The 17,741-nt window shown below is 48.0% G+C and overlaps 7 protein-coding genes and 2 non-coding genes across 9 annotated transcripts; 8 read left to right on the top strand and 1 right to left on the bottom strand.

Annotated features, from left to right (window-relative positions):
* Positions 1-1,376: 1,376 nt before the first annotated feature.
* Positions 1,377-1,874, top strand: C7M61_003273 (uncharacterized protein; the record flags this gene model as incomplete). Its single annotated transcript, XM_024858615.1, has 1 exon — positions 1,377-1,874. One exon carries the CDS (start codon positions 1,377-1,379, stop codon positions 1,872-1,874), a length of 498 nt encoding a protein of 165 aa, XP_024713102.1.
* Positions 1,875-3,052: 1,178 nt separating this feature from the next.
* Positions 3,053-4,057, top strand: C7M61_003272 (uncharacterized protein; the record flags this gene model as incomplete). The annotated part of the gene is made up of 1 exon (XM_024858614.1): positions 3,053-4,057. The coding sequence occupies one exon, from the start codon at positions 3,053-3,055 to the stop codon at positions 4,055-4,057; it is 1,005 nt and encodes a 334-aa protein (XP_024713101.1).
* Positions 4,058-4,745: 688 nt separating this feature from the next.
* Positions 4,746-5,525, top strand: IAH1 (isoamyl acetate-hydrolyzing esterase; the record flags this gene model as incomplete). Its single annotated transcript, XM_024858613.1, has 1 exon — positions 4,746-5,525. The coding sequence occupies one exon, from the start codon at positions 4,746-4,748 to the stop codon at positions 5,523-5,525; it is 780 nt and encodes a 259-aa protein (XP_024713100.1).
* A 578-nt stretch (positions 5,526-6,103) lies between these two features.
* Positions 6,104-6,177, top strand: C7M61_003270. Its single transcript has one exon. It is a non-coding gene; the product is annotated as a tRNA-Ile (tRNA).
* Positions 6,178-6,186: 9 nt separating this feature from the next.
* On the top strand, positions 6,187-6,259 carry C7M61_003269. Its single transcript has one exon. It is a non-coding gene; the product is annotated as a tRNA-Ala (tRNA).
* A 253-nt stretch (positions 6,260-6,512) lies between these two features.
* On the bottom strand, positions 6,513-8,345 carry KRE30 (ATP-binding cassette family ATPase; the record flags this gene model as incomplete). Its single annotated transcript, XM_024858612.1, has 1 exon — positions 6,513-8,345. The coding sequence occupies one exon, from the start codon at positions 8,343-8,345 to the stop codon at positions 6,513-6,515; it is 1,833 nt and encodes a 610-aa protein (XP_024713099.1).
* Positions 8,346-10,150: 1,805 nt separating this feature from the next.
* UTP9 (Utp9p) lies at positions 10,151-11,782 on the top strand (the record flags this gene model as incomplete). The annotated part of the gene is made up of 1 exon (XM_024858611.1): positions 10,151-11,782. The coding sequence occupies one exon, from the start codon at positions 10,151-10,153 to the stop codon at positions 11,780-11,782; it is 1,632 nt and encodes a 543-aa protein (XP_024713098.1).
* A 931-nt stretch (positions 11,783-12,713) lies between these two features.
* C7M61_003266 (phosphoribosyltransferase) lies at positions 12,714-13,322 on the top strand (the record flags this gene model as incomplete). Its single annotated transcript, XM_024858610.1, has 1 exon — positions 12,714-13,322. The coding sequence occupies one exon, from the start codon at positions 12,714-12,716 to the stop codon at positions 13,320-13,322; it is 609 nt and encodes a 202-aa protein (XP_024713097.1).
* Positions 13,323-14,594: 1,272 nt separating this feature from the next.
* NMD5 (Nmd5p) lies at positions 14,595-17,690 on the top strand (the record flags this gene model as incomplete). Its single annotated transcript, XM_024858609.1, has 1 exon — positions 14,595-17,690. The coding sequence occupies one exon, from the start codon at positions 14,595-14,597 to the stop codon at positions 17,688-17,690; it is 3,096 nt and encodes a 1,031-aa protein (XP_024713096.1).
* Positions 17,691-17,741: the final 51 nt, after the last annotated feature.

Raw genomic sequence — 17,741 nt, 5'->3', positions numbered from 1 at the left:
AGGTAGACTTAATGTAGACTTGATGTAGCGGTAGAACACACATTGAAGCTGGCTAATTGAGTATTATAGCTAATTGGCTCATGGACTTATAGCTTATAGCTTATGGAACCAATGCTGCTTGGTCGGGCCTTTTGCAGCCAGGAAACACAAAGCATGGTGGGCTCTGCAAGGCGGCCTGAATCGGGCCTTTTTGGGAAATACGAGTGGCGGGGTCGAAGGGAGCCAGGATGGTGTGCTTTTAGCGGTGATGCTTGCGGAAAGGTGGGAAGCTGCGTTTACGGTTTGGTTGGTGGATTGGGCGGTAGGTGGGTGAGTGGTTCATGGAGTTGTATTACGGGAAAGTGGGTACCCCCAGAAAGGAGATCCATTATTGACATCAACGAGGAGTTCTCTTTTGGGGGTCAATGTATTCATAATATTTTGTTGATAAGTTCTTTGATTTGAGTGTATCAGTTAGTCTAAGCGAAAGGTAGTACCGCCCCATTGACAGTATATGTGCAATGTGGTGGCGATAATTTGAGTGAACAGTCAAAAGAACTTTTAAAATCATTGAAAAGAGTCCCTTTGTATATCCCTTCATGGTGTTGTTCGGTCTGCTTATGTGAGTGCCATTCGCTTAAGATGATGTTTCAAGGATCTAAGCAGCATCTACAAGTAATCGTCCATCTCCCTAGACAGATGAAATAGCTATTAGAAAAGCAGGAGCAGAAGATCCACCAAAAAAAATAAACAAAGATGAACTTCCTACCCAAAATCACTTTATGTCAGCCTCTGTTCTGTTCATCAAGTAGTTCAGAGTCTAGAGTGTGAAGCACCAGTACGTATGAAGCACCAGCACTGATGTACCGAGAAATAAGGCATGCAAAGGATAAAAAGAGTCAATTCAATGATTTTGTCACAATTGACGAATCTTCGTTTTTTTTGACCAGCTTTTGGTGAGACATCTGAGCACTTAGGCTAGCTCACTTCACCACCAGACCAACAACTGTCATCCATTTTGCTGCAAAAGCCCGTGCACACTCTCAAAAAGGTTCTCTCTACATTTTCAGGCAATCTTTAAAATCCTCACATAGTCTTTCGAAGAACCGACCCACCTGGCAGTGAGCTCTTATCTCAGTACGTAACTGTCCACTGTGAGACCACCACCACCACCACTCACTTCCAGGCCCACACCACCAGAAATCCCCTCAATTTCACAAAATGACAACTAACTCCAACCAATTCCCCTAAATCCCAAAATCACCGCCCATTTTTTTTTTTTTTTTGTTTGATTCATCTGCCCATGTCCCCAAAATCACAAACCACCCAAATCCACCCATTTTGCACCCATTCCACCCCACCCGCATCAACACTGATAAACCTGCAGCGCTCACTCCATGATCCGAACCTTCTCCATCCTGACCCGCCTTTCGGCAATTCCGAAAAAAACCCAACTACCGCCTCGGCCCTTGTGGCTCATAAAAGAAGAAGAAATCAATGAGGAATTCATAAAAGGCGGCCGTGGCCCAGGAGGCCAGAAGATCAACAAAACCAACTCCAAGGTGCAACTCACCCATATTCCCACAGGCAAGGTCGTGACGTGCCAGTACTCCCGGTCACAGGAGAAGAACCGAAAAAGAGCCCGGGAGATACTAGCGCTCTGGCTCGAGGAGCAGCAGGATCCGGAAAATTGCAGAACGGCTGTTTTGGCGAAACGTGAGCGGATGGTGAAGCAGAACAGGACGAAAAAGGCCAGACGAAAGCACAAGAAGCTGGAGGAGGATGAAGAGGAAGTAGTGGAGGAGGTTGTGGAGGAATTTGATCCGGAGGCAGAGCTCGACAGGTTGCTAGAACAGGCGAGGAGTCTGGGCTGGAAGGAGAAGAGCATTCGTTGAGGTGAAGGGCTGGGGTGATTGGGCGTTAAATCGTCCAATTATATGATTGGTATTCTCGGATTGGGGGATCTGGTTTCCTTGTGGTGTTGGTTGGGATTGGCGAAAGATTGTGGATCTCAAAGGGCATGCGAAGGTGGTGACATACTCACATCAGTGTGTTTGGCTGATATTTTCAGAGCTACTTATGGCAGTGAAGATACGGTAGTGGAGATACTCTGGGGAAAAGAAGCAGATCTTTCGCCGGCAGGATCATCAAACTATCACCGCTGAGGTTGATTCATGACCTAAGTAGCCCTAAAGGATAGTCGAAGAGATAAGCAGTTCGTGATACTATCCAAGGATCTTTCTCATACTATGATGCACCGCTGACCCAGAAAGCTTGAAAATTGCAATTTGCAGGTGGGCCACCTTTAATTGTCCTTTTGTTCACCAGATCATCCTTGCAACTGCAATCAAGGACAAATCAAAGTGTCCGACAATCCATATCTCGCTGAAAAAAGCATCATGGATTCGAAGGATATCCCGGAAATTATTGAGAGCATCATAGATACAAAGGATACTACGGAAAGAGGAGCCAGAAATGAATATCATTAAACCGATCTAGATAAACCAATTGCTTTGCTATATCATCCATAGCTGTGTTGTGCTGGCGACGGCTAATGTATTCATATATGGCAATCAACTTCTTGGAACCCTGGCTCCGATTCCAATCCAGAGGTTGTGGAAAAGACAACGATGGATGGATTCAAGTCATGAAGGCATTCGTTGCCAATTTTGAACACGCCAAAGAAGGTTCTTCAGGTGAAATACCATCCATTATCCCCCTAGTTATTTCATTTGACTCGATGCTTGCCTGGAAGGAAGGAAGATAGTTCAGGTGGATAGACTAGCCTAGTGCTTGACAATCCATCAGCACCGCCTTCAAGCAATATCACCTGATTCGTTGTTCGACCGCCCATGATTTGCTTCAACTTTGCTAATTCTAAAGTAATTTTGTAAAACTCGTGATTTCACATTCCCAATAATCCATCGATTTACGAGGTGCTAATTTCATAGATTACCGGTGCTCAAAACCGTGCAGATGTAGGTGATCTTCAACTTTTTGCACACATTCCAATCCACCAACACCTCTTAAATCACAGTCAATTGACCATAGGAAAGGCTCTGGAAAGCATACCATGTCATCCTTCAAAAAGACAAATGACGAGGACAACTCGATCGAGATGAGGTCCTTTCTTTCAAGCACCAACAAGCCAACCGAAACCCCACATTTCAAGCCAAAATTCAGCTTTTCCAAAGTATTGATCACATTTGTAATGATCAGTTGGTACCTGCTGAATCTTTTCATTTTCAGCAACTTCCTCCTCGGAACACTGGCCCCATTTCCGCTTCAGAAGATCTCAAATAGTGATCCCCATGGATGGATTAATGTCATGCAAAACACAATCAATGCTTTGGAAAGTGCTAAGAAAGGATCCACAGGTGATGCTGCCAACATGCTACCCCTGCAATGGCCCCACGGAAGAACTACGTATTACTACTACTTTTCCAGCTTGTGCCGTGAGACAGAAGAAAGCGAGATAATTTGCAACCAAAAAGACCTTCCTTTTGTTGCTTTCTTGAACGATTTGGGCTCTTTGGTGGCACAGGCCCTGGATGTGGATGATGTGGAGGAGTTTGTGGAAACCTGGACTGAAGGGTTTAAGAACCTGCTTGTAGAAGCTTTGACCGAAGTAGAGAGGGAGAAACTTCACGAACAGATACTTGGAGAGAAAGGCGAACAGCTTGACTCGCTGAGCGTGGATGTTCTCAAAGGGTTGAAGTTTCACTTGGGTGTGGAATTCCCGCCAGGTTGGAGTTTTCGATTATTCCTCTTCACCATTTCCTTCGCTTTTGATGCCTGGATCGTGATAGCAGCAGCACAGGGATGGAGACTCGGCGACAAAACACTCTACCTCGACATTCCAGTATTTGGAAGTTGCATCCTCCACTTTGTCAGGGTGTTATCGTGGTTCTTGACGACATTCGTGCTATTTCCTGCGCTAATGTGGGAGGGCTCGTTATACGAGGGACTTGAAAATAGCAGCTTTCTCCATGCTCTGGTTTCGATGGTTGATGCGTTCCAGATCTTCTATCCTTTGGTGTGGTACTTCTTCTTGCTGGCTGTAACCAGGGATCAGTGACTGATGTCTTCAGGTCTGTATCTCGATCTGTTGCATTTTTAACACCGCCGTATCATAAAAATTGGACCTAAAAGAGAAAATCCCCTGACCAATTTACACCCTGACGGTGGTATTTCAGCATCGAGCCGCACTCCATTCCATGAGACATGGCGTCGTGGTTTCACCTGCCAGGACACCCCAAAACAGAAACACCGTCAATACTTCCTAGCCAAACGGATCAATTGAATCAGTAGAAATCAAAAACACAATCGCATACTCGGAAAGACTCGGTCCGACAACGGAAGCACAACCCGTCAATGGCACATATGAGCCTCAGACCAACCTCCATTATCCACCAGAAATTCTCCAAATGCTCCCCCTCCTACCCATCAGAACCTCGCTTAAAAAAGCCTAATCACAAATGTGGTCCCGCAAACGTCAAGATAAGCCATTCCCTCTCACTGCCATACCGGCACACCCCTCGGTGTACCCCACCAAAACTCCAAGAAAAAAAAACAAAAGTAACAAGACCCTCCCAATGCCAATTTAAGTAGCACTTCTCCCTCGTCTATTCTTCAAAGTGCCCAATGTCACAAGTCAACTTGGCCATTGTCGAAGCTCCCGTGCCACAGTCGTACCTATACTGCCTCGGTCGGCCGGCATAAATTACACCCCCAACTATTTGCACCCACCACAACAAAACAAACCCATGGCACTTAGATTCGACAAATTTCTACTTTTTGGCGACTCAATCACCGAATTCTCCCATTACCAGGGCGGGTTTTCGCTAGCTGCCAAGTTGGCCGACGATTACACCCGAAAATTGGACATTGTCAAGCGAGGTTTCTCGGGTTACAACACACGCTGGACACTCCCCATATTCAAGCAGGTTTTGGATGCGGAGCTGGAGGGACCGGGCAAAATCCGCCTAGCCTACATTTTCCTCGGCACCAATGATGCTTCTTTCGGTTTCCAGGGTGTGCCGATCGAGGAGTACAAGCTGAACTTGGAGACCATGGTGAAGTTGGCGTTGGAGAAGGACATCAAGCTTGTGATTGTGGGTCCGGCTCTTCATGACCAGAAGCTTTTCATCGATGCCTGTGAGGAGAAAGGCAGACCGCTTGATGGGCCGTTTTCCAGCTCGAAAAACACCAGGGAGTATGCGGACGCAGCATGGGAGGTTGCCTTGGCCCACAAGTTGCCATTTCTCGACTTGTGGTATCTTTTCCAGAAAAACGGAGGCTGGTCTTCCGACGAGCTCTTGCAGGGCAGCCCTGATTTGAGCGAGTACTTGTTTGACGGAGTCCACTACTCGGCTCGGGCGTATGAGGTATTCTACGATGCTTTGATCAAGCTCATCAGAAAGGAGTACCCTGACTTGGCCCCTGAAAACGTGCCCAGACACCTTCCGCATTACAGGGACATTGACCTCGATAACTACGAGGAGTCGATTCTCAACGGGCCCAAAACTTTAGACAAGGATACATAGACAATGCAGGCCGTATGGATGAAATGGTGGGTAGAAGTGCTTGATGTGTTTTGGATTGGCGTGTAGATGGAGATTTCCTTCGGTTGTTGGTGTTGGAATTGGTGGAGTGAACTGGGTTCATTCATGGATCAGTTGAAGTATCGCCAATAAGGTCAATGCTAACTCAGTGGGTCCCAAACATACTCAAATTATTTATCATGAAGTCTGGAACCATCAAGCAACCATTATGAGCTTCAAAGACTTGTAGCCATTTGACGGTCTCATTTGCGGATCTGTTGAAACACGCTCAGAAGTGGCGAGTAAGTATTAAAACCAATTAAAACTCAAATAGTCTGAATAATACAGAACCGCAGTTCCTTTTGAGTCAAATTGTTAGTCTCTTGACGGTGTTAGACAGCTTAAAAATCAAAAAACGGCGGAAAAACGGCTTAAACGGCCGAATATGGCATTTTTAACACTATAAGTCGAAACTTAGTTGTACTATGTATCAGAAAAGTTTATACACAAATCTATAGGTGCGAAAAAAACCGTTTTATATATGCGACATAAATAACCTGCATCTTATCTGATAACAAGTCGGTCCCTTGGCCCAGTTGGTTAAGGCGTGGTGCTAATAACGCCAAGATCAGCAGTTCGATCCTGCTAGGGACCACTTCTTCCAGGGCGTGTGGCGTAGTTGGTAGCGCGTTCGCTTAGCATGCGAAAGGTCTCCGGTTCGAATCCGGACTCGTCCATTTTTTTGATGAATCTTCCTTTTTTTTGCCCTAGTCGACGATAGAGGGCCTTCTCCTACTAATTCGTTCTGGAAACAGGCCCCATAATCGGCTCTTTCCGTGAGGTGCGACATTTTGCAACCATAAACCTCATACTCAAATACCATTCTCCCTGGACGACATTTCTGCAACCATTTTTGCAACTTCCAAAACTACAAAACTACATCAACAAACTCGTGTTTGACCCGCATACCATTAAATACAAACCGTTAAATTAGAGAACCACCTCACCGGCCAACTTCTTCTTGTAGTCCAAGATAGAGCCCTCCCATCTGGTGGCAGTCTTGTTCTCAATGACGAAAATGTCCTTGGCAACCTTGTCCAACAATCTGAAATCGTGGGACACGACAACAACACCACCGTTGAAAGCGTTGATGGCGTCGGCCAAGGAGTCGATGGTGGACAAGTCCAAACCGTTAGTGGGCTCATCCAACAAAATCAAGTTGGGCGACTCAATGGCTAAAAGAGCAAACACAACTCTGGATCTCTGACCCTCAGACAAGGTAGCCATCTGAGAGGTCTGACCTTCACCAGTCAAACCGAAACGGCCCAACTGCTGTCTCCAGTACTGGAAGTCCTGGGAGATGTTAGAGAATCTGTCTCTCACAAACTCCAAAGGCGTCTTGGTCAAGTCCAACTGGTCCTGGGAGTGCTGAGAGTAGACACCCAACTTGATGTGTGTATGCTGAATGACTCTACCCTTCTGAGGGACCAACTTGCCCTGGAACAAGTTCAACAAGGTGGACTTACCCACACCGTTGGGACCCACAAGAGCCACACGGGAGTCCATATCGATACCAATGTCCAAGCCTTCGTACAAGTTGTCCTCGTCCTTGCCAGAGTACGAGAAGGACATGTTGTCGAACGCAAGCACTGGAGGAGGCAATTTCTCGACATCGGGGAAACGGAAGGTGAACACTTTGTCGGGAACCACAGGCTGGATCAAACCGTCGGCCTCCATCTTGTCCAAGATCTTCTGTCTGGACTTGGCCTGTCTGACCAAGTTAGCGTAGGTACCGGCGGAAGCGATAAACTTCTTGATGTGCTGGATTTCCTCCTGCTGCTTGTGGTACTGCTTCATCTGGTTGGTCTCCAACTCCTGTCTGGTCTTGACGTACGAGTCGTAGTTACCACCGTACTGGGTGAGCACCTTCAATCTCATGTCGATCATGTTGGTACACACACCGTTCAAGAAATCCTGGGAGTGGGAAACGAGAATCAACGTGGAGTCCCATCTCTTCAAGTACTCTTCCAACCACACACAGGCAGCCAAGTCCAAATGGGCAGTAGGGTCGTCAAGAAGCAAAAGCGTGGGCTTGACGAAAAGCGCCTTGGCAAGCGCCACACGCATCTTCCATCCACCAGACATGTCCTTGGTCTTCTTGTTGATGGTGATTGGGGTGAAACCCAAACCGGTCAAGATCACAGCAGCACGAGACTCGAAAGTGGAAGGGTCCATGGAGTCGATCTTCTCGTACAAACCTTCCAAAGCGGGGTTCTCGGGACCGTCCTTCACGATGATGTCCTCCACGAGGTCCTCCATACGCTTGAGCTCGGCCTCGGCCTCTCTCACCACATAGTTCAAAGCGGAGTGCTCCGAAGGCTCAGCAGGCTCGTTCAAAAGGTACACGTCGATGTGGCCAGGCACGGGGTACTCTCTGGCGGCAAGCGACTTCAAAAGCGTGGACTTACCGCATCCGTTTTCACCCAACAATCCGTATCTTCTGCCGTAGTTCAACTCCAACGTGGAGTCCTGGATAAGCACCTTACCGTGGAACAAAAGCGAAAGCGACGAGATCTTGATATCACGCGAGGTCTCCAAGGAGTCCAACACACCGGTGGTGACACGGTCAGACAAGCCGTGTTCGTCGGTTTGCATCTTCAACTTGGCAATCTGAGCAGCAGCGTCATCGACATCCTTCTCCTCAGCGTCCTTCTGAGCCTGCTTTTTCGTTTTTTTGGTAGTCTTTCCTGCGGCGGCCTTGGCGGCTTCTTTTTCGGCACGCTTGGCTTCTCTTTTGGCTTTCGAGGCGGAAACAGCAGACATGGTTTCTGGAAGAAAAAGGTTTCGAGAGTGAGGTCTTGGTTCGTTGCGAAAAAAAGTGTCGATGAGACGGTGGGGCAGTGTGTGCAGGCCGAAATCAATCGAACCCTAAAGAAACGGGGGGCGGCATGCCTTCAGGCATGCCGTTTTGAGCTCAATTAGAGGATAAAATTTATTTCCAAAAAGCCCAATAAGCGTAGGTGGCTGGGGTGGCGGGCTTTAGAGGTAGTGGGCTTGTGGTCACGTGACCAAAGAGATGCCCACTTTGTTAAAAGGGCCCCAGCGTCGGCCCAGCCATTATTTATGTTGTTTTCGAAGGCTTGGTGGGAATATATTGTAATTGACGCTTTAGACGGTACTTTTGGGCCGCTGGTGGCCTGCTATTGGGTCGAGTAGCATCACGTGGTCTAGGTGAAAAACTTTCAAAACCGTGCTTCAGCCGTGTGTTTACCGGCCTTTTCCTCTGAATGACCCCAAAACTTGATTCTAGAAGTCCAAAATGCTTCATTTGGCCACGGACGCCAGAAAATGAAGGTGTTCTTGGGTGGTGCACGGGTGTGACGTCGGCCCACTCATAGCGCAGGGTATTGTCATGCCGCAAACCACAAGGGTCCTTCTCTGTGGTGACTAAAATAGGGTTTTGCAAATTCAATTGAATGGATTGATATTATTGATCTTCGATTTTGATCATGGCATCTCGACACTCTTTTGATAATGAACTTGAAAAACCCTGGTAGTGAGTGCTTAGCATGGCTGCAAAATCGGTCCTTGGGCTCTTCTGACTGCTTCATTTGGATACTTTATTTTTTGACTTCTTTTGTGGATGTGAATTCAATATTCACTACTCCACTGTGCTTCAAATTGGATCTTCCTCGGAATCGTATATTCCTAAATCGGTAGGTGAAGTGCATGGAGACCAACACATAAGCTTTCACTTGGGCACTCTCTTTAACAAAGGTTTACCCGCTTGATTCAATACAAGCGAAAGTTGTCAATTCTCTCATAAGTGTTATTTTTGTTGGAACCCAGTGTCCGATGAAGCTGCGATGCCTATGCTCAGCGGCACTTTCCTACCAGTTGAGCTGAAATCCCTGAAACCTTCAACATTCCAGTGATTCCAGTGGTAACAATTTGTAGTAACCAGTAATTCTTGAAAGTATCTGCAATCGAAAGGTAAAATGAGTTCTTCGGTATATTCTTCTCGAATGGACCGTTCACTGCCATAGTCTTAGCTACCATATCTCATACAGTAGAAGCTCTTCGAATTCACAATTAAACGTCAACTTTCCTTCAACTTCAACATGGGATCCCTGCTTCGAGCATTCTTTAAACGCATCCTAAACTAGAAGATCGACCAATCCACTCTTCATTAGTCAAACTAGCCAAACGGCCTGGTCCATATCCTCTTTGTTAGGCACTACACCAAACTAGGACCCAAAACTGCAAAATCCTTAAGTCTCAAAACAAAAACGCCAATCCCAAAATCACCAAAATGAATGATAAAAAAAAATCCAGTCCCTATTCAAATTCCCCCACTGCCATGTCATCTACCCCCTCATCACTACCCAGTTCCTCGATTTCGCAGCCATTCATCTCCACTAACCATCCACCAATTCCACACAAAAGCCTCTTCTGAAAACAAAAAAACCGTCCAAGCCAATTAAATCTATCAAAAACCCCAAATCCATAAATTCCAAATCCCTTCATCCCTTCCCTCCCCAAAATCCACCCACCCCATCCTACTACCTGGGATCCTGTGCATGAGGGCATCGCGGTTCTTATTTTTTTCCAAACCTACCTTTCTACCCATGACTGCCTTCAGCACCGCCGACGCCAGCGGCCTGTTTGTGGCAAGTGTGATTGTGAAAAAGGCCCGCAACGAGGTCCAGATCCGTGTTTTCCCGGGCGAAAACGGCCAGGTCTCCGATGAGTTGGTCCAGAGATTCGACCTCGATGCCCTGGCAGAAATCACCAGTGTTTCGTGGTTCAACGACGTGGAGGCGGGGACCAAGAAGAAGCTGAAAAAGAGACAGGCGGAGTCGAACGGTCTGCTGGAAAAAGACGTTGCCTCGGGCCCCCAGGGCCTCTTGGCCGTGGTGCTCGATTCTTCAGAAGTCTTGGTGCTTTCTCCTTACTCAGAAACGCCGTTGCACAGAATCACAGAATTGAAAAAAGTACAGCTTGTGGCCGGTTCCAGAACCCCAGGCTCCTTCTGGGCCCACCTCCCCAGCGCCCTCATAGAATACAGCATCTCCTCGCAAAGCATATCCACCTCCATCAAGGTGCCCAAATCCACATACACTTGCATCCAGCACCTTGCTGGTTCCCGAGAGCTTGTTGCTCTTGGCGGCCTGGCTGTGAATTTCTACGATCCTGTCAAAAAGACGCTTTCTGGGAAGATCCAGACTGAGGGCACCGTCTCAGCACTTCAACAGGCTGGTCTGTACTTATACGTGGCCACAGAAGCCAGCAACAGCGTGGAAGTGTACGATTTGAGCAAAAATAACGAACACATCGGCACCCTTGAAAGCGCTGGAGAAATCGCCAAAATCAACAGAATCAGCGAAAACCAGGTTGCGGTGGTTTCCGCCAACGTCACCGAAATATACACCGGCGTGGAGCTCACCTCCACCGTGCACGGTGCTGTGGAAAACCTCTTTTCCCAAAAATCGGCCTACGTGGCCGTCTTGTACGATAGAAACCAGCCCGAGTTTGAGGCCATCACGGAACTCAACAAGGACATTCAAATCCAGGCCAAACAAAAGAAGAAGAAGACCAAAAAGGAAGCCTCGCCTGACGTCACTCTAGATAGCGTCCGCCCCGTTGAAATCGACAATCTCCCACCGCTGGAGCTCTACAGCAGTCTTTCTGCGCTCTTGACTGCTAAAAAAGTGCTGAAGACCAAGGTGGTGCGTCTTTGTTCCAGCAACGACGACGAGGAAAGCATAAAAGAGACATTCAGGCTTTTTTCGCAAAGCGACGACAGAGAGGTGCTTGTGAAGAATTTGTTCAGCATCGTCAGCACCAAAGTGGCATCGGACCCTCTGAGCAAAAGCCTGCTTTCCCTCTGGCTCAAGTGGATTTTGCTCACCCACGGCGGCTACATTCTGAAGCAGGACCTGCTACGGGACAATCTCAAGAAGCTCCAGCGCAGCTTCGAGGACGGCATGACGATGATGCTGAGGTTATTGGCGCTTCAGGGCCGTTTGCACTTGCTCAAATCGCATGCTGAATTCAGGACCCAGGTTGCTGAGGCGGAGGTTTCTGAAGACGGCAGTGACGACGAGTTTGACGCTGACGACGACGCCGCCGAGTCCAACGTGGAGGAGCTGATTGTGTATGCCAACGGAGAGAACGACGACTTTGACAGCGTTGATAATATCGAGGAGAGCTTTGCCGAGGGCTCCGAGGACGAGTTCGTCAGTTTTGACGAGGAATAGATAGACTAATGAAGACGCATGAAGATGGGGTGTAGGTTGTGACTGGGAGTTGGCGATAACGTTCAGCAAATTTGCAGCCACCTATAGGGGGTATAAGATGGGCGAGAAGAGTGGTCTATTTGGGCTCAAATGGATAAATGAGGTTTAAATTAGTAGAGGACTAGTTTGTGGCCATACTCGTATGTCTGGGGTATACTTTTCTAGTGCACTTGCATGGTTAAGAATGGATAACAAGGGCAATGTGAATAGCACGTTTGAAGTAGGTCGTCTTGAGACTTTGGCTGATAAGAACTGAAGTTTTTATTTCGAATTCAGTGGAGGAAAAGTATCCTAAAAGTTTTGATATCTGTCCTCCTTTAGTCTCATGCACCTCCAGTAGACGTCTATGATATCCTCAAGCGATGATAACCAAACAGCTACTCCACAATTCATTTTGACCTACTTCTCAAGAAATACAACCAATTGATAGCTCAACATCTCTGTACTAAGAAAAAAGATGTCAATGCCACATTCATCGAAATTCGTCGCTTTTTAATGCTCTTCACCGTAGTGAACCTATTATGTCTACTTCCACTACCATGCCACCAAACACCCACCCAATTACACCCTCAGACTAATTTTCAAAAAAGTAAACGAAAGAAAAAGCTCCAAAGAGATAAGGGACATTTTCTTCAGAACCACTTACCAAAAACATCATACATATTTCAGCAACCCACGCAACCCACTTATCAACCATATACCCTCATTCACCATTGGATATCCACACCATCCACCATTACATTCCCACACAATTCACCCAAACCCCTCTGCAAAAACAAACTTCCTTCAATCCACGAAAAATCAAAAGTACCACAAAACCACAGACTCGCTTTTTTTTCACCTCATCTCCATCCCCACATATCACCTCACCTCATCATCGCACACCAACTACATGTCGAAACTCTACATCTCCTACAACATCGTGCACAAACTCTGCCAGCAGGCAGCCCAGGAAATCAAGGCTCTGGGCCAGCTGGTGGACCTCATTGTGGCGATTGGAGGCGGCGGTTTCATCCCAGCCAGAATCCTCCGTTCCTTCTTGAAAGAAGAAGGCAAGAAGAACATCCCCATCCAGGCCATCGGGCTCTCGTTGTACGAGCAGATGGGCGACGAGGAGAAGATCGGCAAGGAGGTGGTGAGAACACAGTGGTTGGATTTCGGCAGCTTGGGCCAGCACATGGATATGCTTATTGGCAAGAATGTGATTATCGTCGATGAGGTGGATGATACGAGAACCACGTTGCACTATGCGGTGACCGAGTTGGAGAGGGACGTGAGGGAGATTGAGGAGAAGACGGGGAAGCAGGGCACGACGAAGTTTTCTGTGTTTGTGCTTCACAACAAGCGCAAGGCGAAGAGAGCAGAGCTTCCGGAGGAGTTCAAGGAGAAGGGCAGGTACATTGCGGGCACGGATGTGGACGACGTGTGGATCGCTTATCCGTGGGACGCCATTGACATTGACGAGCACACGGAGGCTGCCAAGGAGCAGGGGAACTACTAGAGTGGTGGATGAGGTGGGGGTGATAGTTTGAGCTGTTATATGCTGTTAGATGGGGGTGTTAGTTAGAGGTTTCAGCTGATTGGCGGTCAACAGGGGTAGGGTTGCCAGGATGAGCTCTTGAGGGGCGTTCTGCTGGAAACTGTCTGTTTGTTAAGCGTGGTTGGAATTGTCAGGGTGTGTTGGACCATTTGATTGGATCTGGCATCAGCTGGGGTTCAGCCTCGACCAAAGGTGCTTCAGGGGCAGATTAAAGAAACCGACTGCGTGAACTCGAGATCACTGGCTGCTCTCTTGTCGTCTGGTCCTAAGTGGCCCTATACTGAGGCTGAGATGTCCGTACCTTGAGGATGAGATGTCCAGTGACAAGGAATCTAGAGCTTGTGGGGTAACGAAGGCAAGTACTTTCTGGAATCAAGGCATGTTATCACCAAGATCATCAAATTCAGCGGCTTCTGCAAAAAAGCACCCTGTGGCCCTCGATTGTGCCATGCAACTACACCCAATTGAAGTACACCCAACCGGTAAGGCCTCCCCTGCCAGAAACAAGCCCCCGACTCCAAAACCACAATTTAGACATTGCAATCGATTTTTAATCAAAACGAAAATAACACACCAAAGGTTTGTAGCCATTTTCAAAATCCATCATCTGACTACTCCCTTCCTCGGTTCGGACTTCTCGGATCATTTGCAGCCATTCTGCCAATCGCCGAGGACCCCATAAACTTTGCACCTCTAAAAAATCAGAATCCCCGGGGAAAGAGATAAAAATTCGGTAGAAGTAAAAATCTAAAAGCCAGAACACAACCTATACGTTTACAGTCATGGACCATGCACATACCGCTGGTACTACCCCAAATGCACATTCCACACCATCCCTGTGCCTTACTAGGTCATATTCAATTCCACAAAAGCCGATAAAGCCCTTCCCCAATATCTCTAAGTAAATCGTAAAGTTGACCCTCAAAACATAATCCAAATAACCCTACCCATAAACCTGAGGTCCATCGCACTGGGGTCCATCCCATCTGATTTCGCAGCCATCCACCAACCAGTCAACCACCCACACATCCACCACCAAACCACAAATTCCCAAAAACCAACTACTTCTTCTTTTTCTCCTTCAACCTCAAAAAGCAAAACCACCACCACCACCCTCCTCCCCCTGGCCTCCCTTCATCCGTGGTCCTGCCATGTGCTGACCTGCGCACAGGACTACACCATCAAGCTTTTTTCCAACCGGCTTCCCTTTCTTCCCAGATCAACACCCCCACAATGGACCCGCAACAGCTCGAGGCGCTTTTTGCCGACACTTTGCAGGCGTCGCTGGCGGTGCGCCAAAAGGCTGAGGAAAACTTGAAGTACATCCTGAAAAACCCCGGTTTTCTCGGTGCCTGTCTTGATGTGATCGGATCCGCCTCCAACGCCGGTTTACGCCAGGCTGCGGCGGTTTACTTCAAGAACCAGGTGGTTCGCTACTGGAACCACCCAACAAGCCGGATCGACGACGGCGAAAAACCCGTCATCAAGGACAGAATCATCCCCACCATGCACAAGATCGACCACCAGCTGAGGCAGCAATTGGTGCCTGTTTTGCGTGTTTTGGTGAGTTTTGAGTTTCCGGCGGCCTGGCCCGAGCTTCTTCCCCAGACCGCCGAGGCCTTGCAGCGGCACGACTCGCCCGTGTCGCTTTACGTGGGAGTCTTGTGTTTTTCAGAAATCACAAGATACTACCGCTGGATCTCCAACAAGGAGCGGGAGCAGGACTTGGACCCAATGATCGTGCAGGCGTTCCCACACTTGCTTGACGTGGGCAACGCTCTTTTGGCGCTGGAACTCACGGAAGAGTATGCCGAAATCTTGAAGCTCATTCTCAAGACATACAAGTTCGTCACCTACTACGATCTCCCCAAGGTGCTCCAGACCCAGGAGACGCTTGCGTCGTGGGGCCAGTTCCACTGTGACGTGATCAAAATGGCCACTCCCGAGTACGTGAAAAACGCCAATCTGGAAAGAGAACGCAACCAGTTGGAGGTGTCCAAGTGCTACAAATGGTCCATTGCCAACATGGAGCGTCTCTTCCGCCGCTACGGCCTGCGTGACTTGCTGTCGAAAATGAAGTACGACGGCTTCCGGACGCTTTTTGTCTCGGAGTTTGTGCCCCACCTCATGTCTATCTATTTATCGCTCGTGGAGCAGTGGTGTTCCGGCGCCCGCTGGCTTCCTGGCACCGCCTTGTACCACTTGTTGGAGTTTTTGAGTCACAGCGTGACGCAGAAGGAATCCTGGAGCTTGGTCAAGCCCTACTTCGAGACCATAGTGTCTCACCTCATATACCCACTTTTGTGTCCTTCCGACGAGACCCTTGAATTGTTTGAGGAGGACCCCAACGACTACATCAACCTGAAGCTCGATGCTTTTGACGAGGTGGCGCCCGATATCGCCGCTTTGGGCTTGTTGGCGACTTTGGTCAGCAAACGCAGAAAGCTGACTTTGGAGCCGGTGTTGCAGTTTGTCTACAGAGAGCTTTCTTCTTTGCAGGAGCAGCAGGAGACTGTGGAGGTGGCCAAGAAGAAGGAGGGTGCTTTGCGTCTCATAGGAGGCGTTTCTCATTACTTGACGACTCCAAAACTGCCTTATCATACTCAGATGGAGAGTTTCTTGAAGGGCTTGGTTTTGCCCAACATAACGTCGCAGCACGAGTTTCTCCAGGCCCGTACGCTTGATGTTTTTTCGAAATTTGCCGATCTCAATTTCACAGATGCTGAGATGTTGCTGGCGTTGTTCCATGGAATCCTCAAGCCTTTCAGTTCTGATGCAGGCGACGTCAACTTGGCTGTGATGTTGGAGAGTGCTCTTGCGATCCAGGCGTACATGTACATTCCAAAGTTCCGGGACGTGCTTTCCCAGTTGATTCTCCCTACCATGTCCAAATTGCTTGAGCTCACGAAGGAAATCGACAACGATGCGATTTCGATGGTGATGCAAGAGTGTGTTGAGAACTTCAGCGAACAGCTCCAGCCTTTTGGCGTGGAGTTGATGCAGAATTTAGTCAACCAGTTCATGCGGTTGGCTGTGGAGGTCAATGATGCTGCTAACGTCGATGTGGACGAATTTGACGGTGACTACATGGACTCTTCAGACAAGATAATGGCTGCTATTGGTCTTTTGAACACCATGATCACGGTGCTCTTGTCGTTTGAAAATTCGAAAGAAATCTGCATCCGTCTCGAGGAAACCTTCCTGCCTGTCATTGAGTACGTTCTTGCAAACAACTTGGACGACTTCCTTGCGGAGATTGGCGAGTTGATTGAAAACTCCATCTTCCTTTTGCGCTCTGTGAGCCCGGTCATGTGGAACCACTTTGGTCTTTTGGTCAAGTCGTTTGACGAAGGCATTGCTCTCATGTACACCGAGGAGTTGTTCCAGTGTTTGCGCAATTACATGGTTTTTGGTCCCCAGGACATTGCTGAAAACCCTGAGATTGCTGGTCATTTGCTCAACATCATCTCCATCATCATTCTGGGTGAAGAGGACATGAGCTACAACGACATTGTTCTTGCTCTTGATTTGGCCCAGACGTTTGTGCTTTCTTTGCAAGGTAACTCGATCGGCTACCTTCCCAAATTGTTTGAAACCGTCTTCCCAGTCATTGTCAAGGAGAAGCACGACCCTAAGCACATCAAGAACAATGCCATGACGGTAGGTAAGGTCGACTTCATAGTTTCGAGCTTGATCTACGACTCCTCGTCTACGCTTGCTGCTTTACAGCAGAGTCAGTATCTCAACATCTTCATGGAGCTCTGGTTTGCTCTCATTCCGATGTTGAAGAGAGTCTACGACATCAAGGCGTCCATCCTCGGCTTGATCTCCTTGTCAACCAATAATGAAGCCATTCAGAGCATTCCAAACCTAGCTCCACACATTGGCTCCAGTTTGGCTACTTTGTACAAAGCCTTGCCCGGTGCCATCAAGGCATTTGAAACAAAGAGAGTCAATTTCAGCGAACAACCCGAAGATTACCAGGAGTTGTACGATAGACATTACGGCAATGCCGAGGAGGAGTTCGAGGACTTGGACGATGAGGAGAATGTTCCAGGAGCCAACGACGCTTCCACTGACGAGTATCTTAATTTCTTGCAGCAGGAGAACAACAAGTTGACTCAATCTGGTTTTGCTGAAGAGGACGAGCCTGCTTACGAGGATCCTTTGGCTACCACGCCATTGGACTCTTTGAATCCGTTCGATTCCTTGAAGGAGTTTTACTCGTCTCTCCAATCCCAAAATCCTCAGTTGCATAGCATGATCTTCGATGGACTTTCTGATTCGAACAAGCAAGTCATCGTTGATGTTTTACAAACGGTCAAGTGATCTTTTGTGTATTATAATATATGGGCATGGCCAATGGAGGTTGTGCAGTGA

Source organism: Candidozyma pseudohaemuli, assembly GCF_003013735.1.
Source record: "Candidozyma pseudohaemuli strain B12108 chromosome Unknown scaffold00008, whole genome shotgun sequence".
Classification (NCBI taxonomy): Eukaryota; Fungi; Ascomycota; class Pichiomycetes; order Serinales; family Metschnikowiaceae; genus Candidozyma; species Candidozyma pseudohaemuli.
Note: the sequence above shows the minus strand (reverse complement) of the source record. Positions and strands in the feature narration are given on the sequence as shown.